The sequence below is a fragment of the Buteo buteo genome, chromosome 9 (genome assembly GCF_964188355.1).
Source record: "Buteo buteo chromosome 9, bButBut1.hap1.1, whole genome shotgun sequence".
Classification (NCBI taxonomy): Eukaryota; Metazoa; Chordata; class Aves; order Accipitriformes; family Accipitridae; genus Buteo; species Buteo buteo.
The window spans coordinates 23,133,592-23,149,064 of record NC_134179.1 but is presented as its reverse complement, the minus strand read 5'-3'; the positions used below and the strand labels follow the sequence as shown (position 1 = coordinate 23,149,064).

Genomic DNA, 15,473 nt, shown 5'->3' with positions numbered 1-15,473 from the left:
TAGAGAAGATAAATTGGATATTCATAGATAGTCTTGCACCTAGTACAAGACCGTATAATCATTCAATGGAATTTAAAAAGCAATGAATCTAAACTCAGATGAGAAAGTAACTGTATATAATTGATTTGTGTAACTGAGTGTCGTGGAACATAAGTGGGGCAAAAATTTAATGGGATTCAAAAATACTATTTTTTTGAAAGTATGAAAAAAGAGCTGCAATAACAGAATTGAACAATTTCTGCAACTTTGGGAAGTAAACTAATCTCTAGGTGTTTAGAAGAAAAAACCCCAAACATAACAAAGAGCCTTAATCTGGATCTATGAGTTATGTTGTTTATATGAAAACAAAGCAATCTCAACTTTGGAAGAGTCTAGCATAGCAGAAGTAATACATCTTTCTCTGATACAGTCCCATAACAGTAGGATTGACTCTTTTCTTCAGAAAAAGAGTAAAAAGAGCTTCATCCTGGTGGTGTGATACTCATAGAAAACCTTTTCACAATAGCTCACTTAGGGTTTTTCTCTTACAGAAAACAGAAGTAATTGAAGAAGCTTTTCCTGGGTAAGTGTAATGTTAGTTTATTTATGCAAGTCTTTCCATATAAATGCATTTTTCTGTTTGTGCTCTTTCATTGGGTACTGCTAATAACTAACATTCTTGTTTGCATTAGTATGTTTATGGACACTCCTGAAGATGAGAGAACCAAACTGATCAGCTGCCTGGGTGCTTTTAGGCAGTTCTGGAGCAGTCTTTCTCAGGTTAGCATTTAATTTGTTGCTTACATGTACTTTATGTAGTTTTTAATATAGTGATACCTTGTCTAGTAGACAAACAGTTAAGCTATAAGGTCTGTGTCCAGTCATTCAGAATCTGCTTTCAGATACGGTGCGATAAAGAATATAAGAAGACTTTGCAAGAAAAAAGATTAGTTTTGACATTTATAAGATTATATACTTGTTCAGCAGAGGTTGGCATGCAGTGCAAGTGAAGATAAGCAAATGGAAGTATAACAGTAAAGAAATAAACAAAAAAAGGTAATTTGTTACAGGATTCCTGGTAGAAATCAATAAGTAGGAAAAAAAAAAAAAAGAGATAGATGTTTATGTTCAAAAATTACCTTCCAAAAGTTAGATACCTGTAGGCACTCTTCTGTAATTGGAGACCTGGTCATCTTTGTTTTCACTGAATTTTACTATAAATGTGAAAAGGGAAGAATAATACAGAACAGTTTTATTTTATTCTATTCTGTGCTAACTTACATGTGAAAACAAAGTTGACTATAGAAATCAGTGTTTCAGCTATGAGGTGTTTCCAGTACTGGACAACTGGAGAACTTCTGTTAGGCAACTGGACTTCTTCAAAATAAGATCAAAAGACTTGTAGGAGAAACTATATGTTGAACAACTGGACAACTTCTACCATTTATAATCTTGTTCTTGTGTTAGTTTCATTTCTTCATGGTAGGATACTATATGAATTTTACAGTGTGTTTCACTACCTGTAAATATATTCTTTCTCCCCTCTACTGCTTTTTCAGGAATCCCATGAGCAGTGTGTTCAGTGGATTGTAAGATTCATTCATAGCCAACATAGTCCTAAAAGAATTTCTTTTCTTTATGACTGTTTAGCAATGGCAGTAGAAACTGGACTTTTGCCACCCAGGTAAGCTACGTTGGAATGAATCCATAAATAAGATACAGAACACGAGCTTATTATCTGTCATTCATTCTTGCATTGTCTCCTTCTGCTAGGATGGTTTGTGAATCTCTTATAAACTCTGATACACTTGAATGGGAAAGGACACAGTTGTGGGCATTAACATTTAAATTGGTCCGGAAGATTATTGGAGGTGTAGACTACAAGGTATCTTCCACCCATTCCTTTCTTTGTGCTATGACACGTTATTTTCTGGCTTTGTTTTTATGATTTATGTCAGAGACATCCAGTGTTTCAAAGTCTGCTTTGATTATGAAAGAAAAAAATAATTCAGTGTGACCACTTTTAATGCTTTCTCATAGTTGAGCTTTACCTTAATAGATAATTCTGTATGGACAATGTAGGTCTTCCTGCTCTTTCCTCTTTTACACAGTCATCTTTCATCCCTCTTTCAGTTACAAGCTAAATAATGCTAATGCAGTTGCAGAAGTGGTACACATGGGAAAGTAATGCTATCAAGCATTAAGGCTGAAGTTCTGTCATCTACTCTGACCCTTGTTGCTACGTAGGAAAGAGGTCCTGAAAGCTGAGTCTTTGGCAGGGTACTCTCTAACAGAAGGAGTTGGAAACCATGCATCTCTTGCAGAGAATCACCTCACCAGCATTGGTGAGCGTGTTAGAGCAAAAACACAAAATGCAACAGTGTACTTTGGTCAGCCTGCACAAGCCATTGTAGGTTGGATGCCTCTGGATGCACATCAAAATTTCAACAGTTACTTTCTTGTCTGGGTTATCCTAAGTTTGAGAAGTTCATAAGGAATTTAATGTCATTAGCGTTCACATTCTTAGTAGCAGTATCTCTTCTGACACTTAGCATCAAACAACTAGTTTGTCTGTCAAAATATTGTCTGACCATATTGATTGTGTCATCTTTCTGACAGAAATAAAGAATATCTGGGAATGTTAATTTTGTGTGGTTTCTTTTAGGGTGTGCGTGACTTATTGAAAGTGATCCTAGAGAAAATCTTAACAATTCCGAACACTGTGAGCTCAGCTGTTGTACAGCAGCTTTTAGCAGCAAGAGAGGTAACAATCTGAATTCTATATGCTATCACTATAGAGCAAGATAGGCCTCATTCTTTTGTTACTAGTGAGTTTCTAATAGCTGGGATGGCTCTCTTTGACAGTTGGTACAGTTCAACAGCAAAGACTTACTCTTTGTGCTCTAATCCTTTTCTGTGATTGCATTTTACATGGTATACAAAGAGCTTTTGGGGATAGTGCTTATTGTAGATAAGCACTAAAATCTCTAACAGGAGAGTCAGGCCCAATGTTTGACTTGCCTAAGGTAAGATGTGTGAGGTATAATATTGAGATTAATTTCTTTATTTTTTTGTTAGTGAATAAAAATAATAATTGTTTTCAGTACTTTGGAGGCAGACATAGAGGCATAGTTTTACTTAGGCTTAAACAGTCAAGTTAGACTTGTACAATTAAAAACAGGTTTTAAACTAATATAGTAGTATCAGAATACAACTTCAGAAAAAGTATTTTAATTATGTCTATTTTCATGGGCTGCCTCAGACTAGCAGACAGACTACACCTTTGTTTACCTTATCCAAAGTCTTTTACATTGATGTATTTTTTTATTTATAGGTGGTAGCCTACATTTTGGAAAGAAATGCATGTTTGTTACCTGCCTACTTTGCAGTTACAGAAATCAGAAAACTATATCCTGAAGGAAAACTTCCCCATTGGGTAATGATATGATATCAAATCATGTAATCTGGATTTTTGTTCCACACAAAACAAAATTACTTTTATTTTTCAAAACCAAAGTTTAAATGAAGATTTAAAATCTTCTGTTCAACAGTAAGCTCTGTGTTTAGGCATGTAAATTAAGATACAGGTTTGCTGTGATTGCAGCAGCAGCATCCTGCGTTTTTGCATGAAATTGATGACATAGTTTGACCTGTGGCCTGATGTTTGAAACTCTTGAAGCTCTGAGTGGTTTTTGTTGAATACATTTGGAAATGCAGGTCATGCTTACCTACCAGTTTGTGCTTTCTCTGTGGCTTCAAGATAAGAAAAATCACTTTAAATAGCTGACCAGTGTTTTCTTTCTGTTTAAATTCAGTTATGCAAATATATTTGGGGCTCTGGTGCAATGAAAATGGTCACTGTTTCCAATAAGAATGTAATGTTGATGCAGTTTTTAATTTTGTATTCTGTTAAAATAACTAGGTGTCAGGAAAAGGATAAAATCCTGACTCCCTTGAATTAATGGGAAAACTGTTCCTGACTTCTTTCGAGCCAAGATTTAATCCAGAGTCTACTAATCTAGGTCTTTTGTCTTTGAGGAATTGTTATTCAGAGGCAAACAGATTTGTTATGAACAGGAATTCTAAAGCTTGTCTTAAATCATCTGTTACTAAATGGTGTGCACTGAAATAATATAGCATGCATAGGAGTAAGAGTTACTATGTAAACTCTTATTTGAGTGCAAACTGAGTGCTTCCTGCCCCTTCTTTATAAGGTCACATTTTTCCTTTTGTGGTTTTAGGTTCTCAATAATTTTTCCTACTCACTGAAATGTGTATGAAGCTAGTTATTTTAGTAGATTCCTGTATATTTTATTAAAATGTATAAACTATTTTTAAGTCTTAAATATTCCTTATCAGTATGTGGAACTTAAACCCTTAACTTATTTTTTTTCTCCTCTTCTCACCCAGTTACTAGGTAACTTAGTATCAGATTTTGTGGATACCTTCAGACCTACAGCAAGAATAAATTCTATTTGTGGTAAGAGAACGACTTCATGAATGACTTCAAAATAAATTAATTTATTTTGAATTGTTTTGTTTCTTATAACCTTTTGGGGCATGTATTCATCTAAGCAAAATGATTCAGAGCTTATGTTTCATGTAGTATCTTTCCTCTTGTCAGTTTGTTCTTAGACTTGCTTCTCTTCAGCTTTTGCTTTGAAGGGGAAAATTTATATTGATGAGATCAAAATAATTTTTTGCTACAAGCTGGGAGTGGAAGTGTGCTAGTTACATGGCCATATAGTTTCTAACTACAGTAGACATTTAGAATATCATGGGTTTTCTATGCTCAAGGATTTTGAGTTATACAGATCCACTGGTCTGTTAGTGATGGAGTGTTTTTTGGCTTCAATTTCCATTGGAGTTTTTGTAGCTGCTCAGCCATATCCCAGTTGTTGCAGACTTCTGTGTGAACATTTCCTAGCTTAGATGAGCACTGGCTGTCCCTTTCTGTGAAAGAAAAACTCACCTTCGTTTATTGCTAGAAATATGAAGATTAAAATTTGGCTGTTTTAATTGTGATGCCTGTTGCATTTTTCTTCAGAAAGATAAAATGTCTTCTGTTTGCTTTGAGAGTTAAGTAGCTTAATAACAGCTGCATTATTTCTTAGGTTTGAGCAAGGTTTATTGCAACTGAGCTTCTTCAATGCAAAGATTAAGAATGTAAATTCATCTGTAACGCTCCAAAGCATTTTGTGTTTCAGAAGTGTGTAGTTATTCTATTGAAAGTGTGGTATAGCTTTTATGCATGTAACTCACAGGGTTCACACACAAATTTTTACAAGTCTTGTATGTGTGAATGAGATATAGATATGGTTGAAGGGAAGAAAGAACTATTTATTTACTTCCTATTTTATCTGATAGCAGTATGGCCAATCTGGACAATAGAAGTCGTGGAATTTGAACTGACAGTGAGATCTAGGTCAAAGTTGAGGCACCTAAATTTACATGCTGGTATACAGGTGTGCTAGGGGCTCAGTTCAGAAGCCCATGTTTGAGCAACTGAAATAAATACCAGGCATCTAATCTACACTAACAAGTGTAAATTTACCCTACAAAATACTCTTTATGTGTGATCAGCTGAATCACATTGGCCTACACTGACTGTGATTGGAGTACAAATGCTTGTAATTGACTAGTTTACTGAACAGAAGCCTGTCCACAGTTTGTCTTACAGGGTGAATGAAGGAAAATCAAAAGACTAGATTATATACTTAGATTAGTAATACCATTTTCTCTGTGGAAAGGGTCAGCGTACCAACATTAAATCCCTAGGTTAAGCAATGGCAATGGAACAGTCTTTTGGTAACCTAAAAGGGCACTTTTAGATTAATATTTGCAAATATTTTTATTTGTGGGGTACCTAATCGGAATAAATGGGGATTTTACTCCTTAGATATTTTAGTAGTTGAAAATTAGTTAGAAAAATAAAATCAGCCTGAAGCAATCCTATGGTAAAAAGCTTTAAACAGTGGAAATTTAAAGAGAGTATAAATGTGGCTGAGGCCAGTTTTTGCATCAGAATGATTAAACAGTAGGCCAGTTTCGCTGTTTTAGAATTTATGTTTCATTGCATGTAGGTCGCTGTAGTCTTCTTCCTGTGGTAAATAACTCAGGTGCCATGTGTAACTCATGGAAGCTGGATCCTACAACCCTTCGTTTTCCTTTGAAAGGTCTCTTACCGTATGATAAGGTATGCCTTATTAAGTTTCTTAAACATGTTATATTCAATACATATGAAGCTTTTATATCATTGGGGGAAAAAAATAATTTCAACTGTGAATGTTTAATTGTTCCCACTAGGTTAACGTAGAAGACGTAGATATTTTCACCGTGTTATATATTTCAGTGATTTCAAGCTATATGCGGAGGACCTTTAAAGTAGTGTGTGGTATAACTGCTGCCCAGGATGGAGAAGAATGTGAGATGTTTAATGTGCTTCGTGGGTGTGTGCCTGTGAGAGAGCAAGTGAGAGCAGAGAGTTGATGGAAAATTAGTTTAGCAGTGTGGAGATGAAAGAGAATGGGAAGGTAGTTTCTTCTTTTCTGTGCTCTTTGTTATTCCATAGGATAGATAATTTTACAATTCAAGCTTAAATATAGTTAGTTTATTTAAACTTAAAAATAGTGGTGTACTGAAAGAATTTATAAACTGTAAAGGATCAGGACAAAAATCCAGGTTGTCCGTCATCCCATTCCCCATATCCTAGGTGTCTAAGGAAGGATATAAAGATAATATATCTAATGACATGTATGGTGTTCATACTCTACATCCATTATCATTTTGGGTATTTCCTGAGACAGATTTGGTTTCTGTATGTTTAGTAAACCTGCCTCTTCCAAATACTTGTTCAGTCTCCTCTTGTGCCTGTGTAAGCTTTCAGCATCCTCAACATCCCTTTGTCAAGGAGTTCCACTTTTCAACTTCATATTGCATGAGTAATTGGCTCCTCTTTTTTGTTTTGAACCTAGCTTCAGATAACATTTTTCTTTAAAGTGGTTCAGCTATCAGAAGATACACTGAGCAGTTGTTCCATATCTGCTTTCTTCACGCTACTTATGATTTTTATGCATCCTGGTCATGTGGTTCCTCAGTTGACTTACCTGGCTTCCTTTAAGTTCTCAACAGTCTTTCAGTATTTCAAGGCTGTTTCAAAAAGTGTGCCATCCTTTTATTGGATGAAGAATGTTCTTCTACTTGTTCCCCGTAAAATCTGTCACTGCTTAAGAGCCGTGATTATTTCCTCCTTTCTTTTGGGTATCAGAGAGCAAACAGATTTGCCAGATAATACATATCTGCATAAATTAAGCATTCCTTCTTACATTGTTTAACTCGGTTAAATATAAACTCGATATTAAACATAATCTTGAGGCAATACATGTTTGTGTGTGATTGCTTTTCTTTTTTTCAAGGATCTGTTTGAGCCACAGACTGCTTTGTTGAGATATGTGCTGGAACAACCGTATTCAAGGGATATGGTCTGCAATATGCTAGGTCTGAATAAGCAGGTACTGTACTATGCTGTAACACGTGATTTAATTCTGCATAGAATCTGCACTATTCTTTTTCTCTTTTCTTTGCTATAGCTAACTAAGCAAAACAGTTTAGGTCCAGAGAGTGATTTTTTTTTTTTTTTTCTTATGAGATCATATTAGGTTAATTGGACACTGTTGCTCCTATCATTTGTATATTGCTTTACGAATGTTAAATTGAAAAGTAGAGATTTAAAATATGATTTTTTTTTTGCATTGCTTTTTTTTCCTATAAGGCCAGCCTCAAGTACACCTTTGACAGACAGGAGGAGACTGCTAGCTCAAACAATAAAAATGTGTTTTTTTCATTAGTTTTTAAAGCATTGTTGTACTCTGTTATATTGGCATGTTACAATACTAGAATAGTGAAAAGCTGGGTTTTGTTTTGTTACGTTTTTTTCTTTTTATACCTTAGAATGGGAGGGCTTAGTCTGACTTGGGGATCCTTGAGGCTGGCCTCATAGTCACTGTTTTGTCTTTTCTTTTTTTCTTCCTTTATTTTTGTTCTGTCCTGTCTTGTCCTGCCCATCCTCCAATGCTCTAGACCTTGAACATTGCTCAGGTATGTTCACAACCTTACTGTTGTATTGTGACTAACGATACGCTGGCCGCTTTGTAGCCACTGATTCCAGTTAGAGAATACATGTACAGTCAGGGCTTGAAATTGGCAGGACCATTAGTTGAGGGCAAATTCTCACTACAAATCTCTAGAGACATGAGAGATGCAGCATAAAGCTGACAGTCAGTGGTCCTTTGGTCCTAAAATTTTTGTTGGAATGGACTGCTACCATTTCCATTACCAGTTATAAGAACTTTTACTTTGTCTGCTGGAATTTTCAGATGAGAAGAGATTCTTAGTTCAAAATTTCTTTCCTTATGCAGGTGGAAAAACATCCGCTGCACTTGATTGTAAAATTATAAAGCTGTAAATAAATCATTGTTTAAAAAAAAAACAAAACAACTTTACTAGTGGAATATTCTTATCATTAGGAAGTCTCTGTAACAAACTTCCCAACAGACAATTATAATATTCTCCAAGCTAGGTGAAAGAAAGGTAGTGCAGAATACCATGTGAAAAGTAGTTCCTTAAAATTTGACTACTTGTTTAAATAAATAAATAAACGCCTGAGCAAATCAACCAAGTGGACTTCTGCTTGAAATTTGAAGTTATGGGTATTATATTTACAGTTGATCCCTTGTTACAATAATCAATTCCACACCTACTTTAAAAACCATTGTTTAAGATTTATAAAATAGCGTTGCTGTTTGCAATACTATAGTGAAGGTTGTGTCAGTGTTTCCATTTAAGAAACTTTTTTTAGATTTGTAACTTGACTATAAAATTTACATGATCCTGAAACCTTGTGTATATTTCCCATTGTAAGTGAAATACACCAGTGCTCTTTCTGGATTTGGACAATGTTTTTGAATGCGCAGATTCCTACATCTTGGCAAACAGTACTCTGTGTTGTATATGACAATCTTCTGTATCGGAGACTTGAAGCAGCTGAAATGTTAAACCTTGGAAATGAGCTGCTAGGTTTAGTGTTGAAATGAGTAGTGTTTGTATTCTGTGTCTATTTCTGTGTCTACATTCAGTTAATAAATCAAACTATTCCTCTGTGCATCTTGTAGCTGGTAAATAATACAAGATCTAGACAAAAAAAACATACTGAACCCATTTTATTCTTCTAACTATGGATAGTCTGTGCCTTCAGTTCAAAAACCATTGAAGTTAAAAATGCTGGTTTTAACTCCTACTTTACTGTCCTCTAAAAGTAATCAAAGAAAATTTAAATGAAGTAATTAAATATATTGAACTATACTCCTTAAAATTTGTTCACTAGTATAGGAATTCCTACACAAAGTTTCAACCTGGCGTGAATTTTTATGGCCAAGGAACAAACTTGAAGAAGGTAGCTTATAAAGGAAATGCTGACAGAACATGAACTATAGCTGTGCTACTAATATTACACCAGCATAAAGATGTTTGGGCTATTGAAAATTTGTGAGTTAAAATTACAAATATAGAGTAGGCTGGTGTAGTGGTGTAGAACAGGAAATAATGTTCCATTTAAACATGAATATGCTCTTGTTTAAAACTGTGGAAAACATTAAAATTTTACTCACTTTTAGGTACAAATTAACTTCATGTTATAGCTGAATTTCTTAATGTAGCCACCTGACAAAAAATAGTAGCATGCTTTTCAGAAGTTGTATAACTATATCGATGCTTTCAGTAAAATGGCTGATAATTTTGTATTTTATTATTAGAACTGAACTAACCTGCAGAAATGAATGGTCAGTATAATAGAAGACACTTAGAAATGCAAATAGTGCCAGGTTTGTTTCAAAATAAATACAGAAACACCTCAAAGCAATGATCATTATTTATTTATGATCATTAATTATTTATGTGAAGCTGCTTGTATGCCCTGTCAACTATTTACACAGATCCAGTTGCAGGATTGGAGCCTTCATTTGAATCTTTTGGCATCACAAACTAGGTATGGTTCAGCCAAATTTGTCCTAGTTCTCAAATATTCTTGAAGATGAACAATGAAATTTTCTGGTTCAGTCTTAACTAAGCACATCTATGTTAGAAAACTGTTCACTCAAGCTATCTCTGAGTTGTGTAAAAAAAGTACAAATCCAGCAGTCCTGTTAACCTTGCAGAGAGAAAAATGAAGGTAAAATTTGATATGTTTATAGATTCATATGTTCCTTTCAGGATTCTAAGTTTTGCTGTGGATTTTGTTGTAGGATGAGGTTTTCTAATAGCTTTATCAAGTATATTGCTTTAAGTCCAAATGTAATAATATGGACTTCAAAATGTTCCTTCTGTTGGAATCTGGGGATTTTTATTTTTTGCTACTGTGTACTTCTGTGTGGGTCAGTACCTTCTCTTGTATACCTGTTTGAACTTGTCTATAGGAAGTAGAGATTTAAATTGTACTTTATCATGTATGTTATCATGGTTTATGGTTGGACTTAATGACCTTAAGGGTCTTTTCCAACCTAAATGATTCTATGATTCTATGTCAATTTATATTCTGCTGTTAGCTGGGGTGATGCTCCCCATACTTAATTATCTTTTAAATAATTAGTTGAGGTATGTAACAATCCATTTTTTGGAAAATGATTAACAGTTCAAAGTGTCCTAATACACTGATGCCAAATTAAGATTCAGTTTAGGGATCCTACAGTTGGTTCTTAAAATTGAATTTTAGTAATGTCTTAAGGACATTAAGTCACTTTGAACATTTCGGTTTATATCTTTACCTTCACTGTATGTACAGACTTGCATGAAGAATAAAATGCCATTTTTGCTTGCATAATTGCAGTCAGGATTGTATTACAGTCCTCTAAACCACGAAAAATTTTGTTAAGCTTTGATTTCTCTGGGTTGGGGAATATTTGAAAGAGGAGGTAATTTTCAAGTGTCTTGTTTCTGTAATGTTATACAAACTTTTAATTAGCAGCTGTTGTATTAATGATTTTGCTCTTCAAATAGTATATTTGACTGGTCACCTTTTAAACCAGCTGTGGTGATCTACAGCTTTGAGTAGGAAATTATCTATGCCATTCTCTGTTCAGGTGAATGTGTAGTTACTCTCTCCTAGCTACAAACAAGATAGTTTGCTTTGGGAAGATGTTGTTTATTTCATGTCTGTCCGTGCATTGTGTAAGCAGAATCATCAAGTGAAAGGAATGACATAATGCAATATTAAAAAATTTACTTTCCTTTCCCTTTTATTTTTAAAATATTTTAGGTTGATGCTGGGAACTTCCTATCCAATGTTACTAGTGTTAACATGACAAAGTAATTAAATCAAGGGGTGTGATTATTTTTTATATATTTCTGATTGTAAGAGTGTGTGTTGAGAACACTTGACTGCAATTTCTGTGTTGAAACTTACTCCATTTTTTAATGAGGAAAACGAGAATGCCCACCAAACTTAGTAGAAACAAAATCAGACGTAATATAAACAACAAGCTTTAAGGTTTTACGTCTTGATAGCATACAGTTTTGGAAAATAAAAGTCAGAGGGAGGTTATAGTTCTGTTTTGTATTAACTACTTCAGGCATTTAACTTACACATTTTGAATTGGACTTCTGGAGACACTACTCTTGCAGGGATCTTGGGCTCTGCGGTTTGGCCTTCTGAATCCATTTATTAAGTGTAGACATTTATTAAATATTTTTGAGCCAAATGTTGTTTGCTTAAAATATTCAAGAACTATAATAGCTTGCAGCTAGCCTTACTGACTTCTTAAAATACTTTTCTTTTAGGGAACACTTTTAACACTACCAGCCCCCCTCCCCCCCCCCCAAAAAAAACCTCTAGCCAACTGAAAAAAAAACAACCACCAAAGCCAATTGAAGCTTTGATCCACTTAAAAAAGTACCACTAGTCCTTTAGAGGGCTGGTCTCAAGAAATTCTAGTCTCAAGTTGTCATGGTAGTGCTTCCCCCCCGCCCCCCGGTATTGCTTTATGGTTTAATAATGTTTTCAATGAGATTATGTATTTGTCAGATCTTTAAATATTATTTTCAGGGCAAAATGGAGAATACATATTCATATAACCAGTTTACAAAAATTTGAATAATGTTCTCTTTAGGAAAAAAGCATGGTGTTTTTGAATGCTATATTTTTCTATATATAATCCAAAACAGTGTTTGGGGTTTTTTTGTTGTTTGTTTTTGTTTTCTTTAAGCCATACAAAAACATGAATTCCTACTTACTTGTGAGGGGAATCAGCTCTCACCTGTATTTTTATTCGTCTCAGTATATACTGAGATGTTCTTTCAGTTATGAGCAATTAATAAAACAAGGCCCCAATCCTGCAAATTCTTATGCAGCATAGTATTTTAGTTCTGAGTGCTCCAAAACTATAGATACCAAATCTGTGCAAAAATGTATGTTCACTGAAAATACAGAAAAAAAATGCCAGAAAATTAAATTAATGAAGATTGAATGTGAAGTACTGCTATATTTCTTACTGAAAGCTTTCTTAAAGCAATAAAAGCGTGATTTTCAGAATAAAAGAGTGAATTTATTTTTTTAATTTCCTGGCTCCTAAACTTTTCCCAATCTTAGAATTATTCAGAATAGTGAAAATTCCTACTGGAAATTCTGGCTTTCTTTTTAACAGTAATATTTTCCTTTGTGTTCTTTGAATAACTTTATTCTAAATTAATATAGCCTAACGTGATTAGGCTTTTGGACATTAACCCAGTGCTTAGCAAACTATTAAATTTCAAGCCCTGTACATAGTAGTTTTGCATGCTGGATTATAAACTAGTCTGTAGTGTTGTCTGTTGCACCCTGCTCTGCTTCATAATTAGTTGCTTTGGGAGGGGGAAAAAAAAAACGAACCACAAAAAACCCAAAGTATTCTCAACTGGTGGTGTTAATACTGCTCTCTGTAAACCTGTAATGTGGTTGATCCGTGATAATGGCATTGCGTACTGGAAGAGAAGGTGAAACTGTAATCGATGCTTTCTGTTTTAGTTAGAGGATTGTGTTAAGCATGCTTCAGGAAAGCACAACTGGAATTGTAGCTTTCTGCAGTTTTGAGCTGGCGAAGAGCATGTAACAGGGGATGCTGTTCACTATATTTTGTCAACTTTTCCCATTCTTGCATTTTATTTTTAATTGAAGAGAATCTCTTTTTTTCATGGCAAAAGACTACCATCGATGAAGGTAGAGCAAGCATCTCCTTTCAGCATCTCTCTTTCCTTTTATATTTCTTTCTTTATTACTTAAAAGGGTTTTTTTAGGCTGCCTGGCTAGTAAGTCAAAGAACTCATCTAAGGCATCCCTAAAATGTTTTATGAGTATTTGGGTGATCTTTTAAAACTTTTTTATGTATACCTTTTTGCCTCTAGAAAGGGATACTGCATTTTCATGATTAGTGTTTGAGCAGCTCAGTTCCTTTTCTTTTGTGTCATTAAAGTAATAATGTTTTCTTTAAGGCTGCATTATGTTACAGGCACCTGGTGTAAAAAAAAGAAAAAGTTACCATTCTTGCATAGAGATTGTAATGAAACAGAGGTTAGATTATTTCCGAAGTGCTAGCACTGTCTGAAATAAGTTACATGCCACACAGCTTTTTGTTCTTAGTAATAGTACTTTGTGTGAGTGTAACTATACAAGTGCAGGGTAATAAAAGATTGTTGCACTGAAGAACTTGTGATATGTGACATTATACTTGATGGTCTTAAACTGAAGATTTATAATCCAAGTTCCAAATCGCTGGTATTGGGCCTGCTTTACATACATCTGTACTAACATACGTATCTTGAATATATAATTCATTCCTTACTTGATCATTAAAAGTCATCAGGGAGGGTGTGTATTTTAAATGATTTCTGTGTTTGCATAGCTCACTGTGGAGACTGTGGCAGTCTAAATCTAACATCTAAAGAGCTCATCACTATAATATGGAATTTCTATTCTATTCACAGTATGTAAAATATACCACTTCTATTAGATTAATTTTAACTCTCTTTGGTCTTGTCTTGTACTAGGTGGTGCTGTGTCAGTAGAACAGCACCTAATTATACAGGTATTAACCAGATGTTAGTTCTGCTGCAAGTTGTAGGTTGTAGGTGAGCCTAAAATGAGAGTGAAAAAGAGAATAGTCATTAAAGACCTATACTGTGTATTGAGATGTTTCCTCTGGGTTTGGTGGTATAATTGATATATCTTTTTCTTTATGGTGATCCCTACTTTTGAAATGGACTTAAAGGAGAAAAGAAGGAAGAAAGAAAAAGCAAACAACAAAAAAACCCAGAACAAACAAAAGAACACTCACCAGAGCGTTAAAAGAATGGGCTGTGTTTCCCATGAATGCAAGATCAGAGAAATAACATTCTGTGTGAATTTATTAAAAAACATGAACAAAACCCCCAGATGTTATTTGTGCATTGATGATCTGTGTTTTAGAACTGGGTAGGGAATTATGTAATGTGTGATAAAATGTAAAAATCATTGTGACCTGTAACATAGTGCAGCTTTAATACACTGGCTTATCCTTAACTTAAGTTCAGACTTCATTTCATGCTTCCCAGCCTTCTGTCAAAATACTGTACTGTAACTGCAACTGTACAAGTTCTGAAGTTAATGGCAAGGCTTTTGGAATACTGTATCTGATCTCTGCCTTACAGCACAAGCAGCGCTGCCCTGTGCTGGAGGACCAGCTGGTGGATCTGGTGGTGTATGCCATGGAACGGTCTGAGACTGAAGAGAAGTTTGATGATGGTGGAACCAGTCAGCTTCTGTGGCAGCATCTCTCCAGCCAGCTCATTTTCTTTGTGCTCTTTCAGTTTGCAAGTTTTCCTCATATGGTCCTGTCACTCCATCAAAAGGTAAATTGTTTGTATCGCTCCCACATGGTAAGAGAGATTTTAAAAACAAAACAAGTTGGAAAGAAAAAAAGGTCACTCACCCCTGCAAGAAATACCTTCTGTGTAAGAATTAGGTTTTTGATTGTTGTGCTCTGTAGAAGTCAGTCAAATTCTTAAGTTACATTGCTGTGAGCTAGGTCTGTTTCTAGTGTATTCAGTTAGGATGTTGCATTATATTTGGATGCAAAATGTGCTAGTAACTAGAATAAGGAGATAAACTGGCATAATTCAGAAGATCCGAGTACTGTGCTGTTGCATCCAATTTACTTCCTAATAATAATTCCATTAAAACTGGTATACTTTCTAGTATTTACCCTTTTCTCTGGTGCTCAATGCCTCTCTGAATTCTAAGGGTGGTAGTGCCAGTCCTCCATAAGAAAGGAGAGGATGGGTTACAGTAAGTCAGCAACATCCTGAGCTCTTTGCCGAGAGAAAGTATGGTGTCAATGGTAGGAAAGGGGTGTTCTTTCTCCTCACTATAGGTTTAGCTTGTGGCTATTTAGATACAGTTTCTAACACTCACTACGCATTGCTCTATCTTCATT

The 15,473-nt window shown here is 34.8% G+C and overlaps 1 protein-coding gene across 4 annotated transcripts in view; it reads left to right on the top strand.

Moving 5' to 3' along the window:
- MED23 (mediator complex subunit 23) overlaps nucleotides 1-15,473 on the top strand; it is a 39,385-nt gene that overhangs the window by 2,875 nt on the left and 21,037 nt on the right. For 2 of the 4 annotated variants that reach the window (XR_012651647.1, XM_075035715.1), the window contains exons 2-12: nucleotides 531-562; nucleotides 672-759; nucleotides 1,539-1,663; nucleotides 1,753-1,864; nucleotides 2,645-2,743; nucleotides 3,314-3,415; nucleotides 4,390-4,459; nucleotides 6,063-6,175; nucleotides 7,395-7,490; nucleotides 8,059-8,076; nucleotides 14,689-14,889. Coding sequence is in view for 3 of the 4 variants with exons in the window: in XM_075035715.1 (XP_074891816.1) it covers nucleotides 531-562; nucleotides 672-759; nucleotides 1,539-1,663; nucleotides 1,753-1,864; nucleotides 2,645-2,743; nucleotides 3,314-3,415; nucleotides 4,390-4,459; nucleotides 6,063-6,175; nucleotides 7,395-7,490; nucleotides 8,059-8,076; nucleotides 14,689-14,889 (1,056 nt within the window). In the remaining variant the exon portion in view is untranslated. The remainder of the gene's footprint in view (nucleotides 1-530; nucleotides 563-671; nucleotides 760-1,538; nucleotides 1,664-1,752; nucleotides 1,865-2,644; nucleotides 2,744-3,313; nucleotides 3,416-4,389; nucleotides 4,460-6,062; nucleotides 6,176-7,394; nucleotides 7,491-8,058; nucleotides 8,077-14,688; nucleotides 14,890-15,473) is intronic. The other 2 variants (XM_075035717.1, XM_075035716.1) reach the window with 2 other exon arrangements.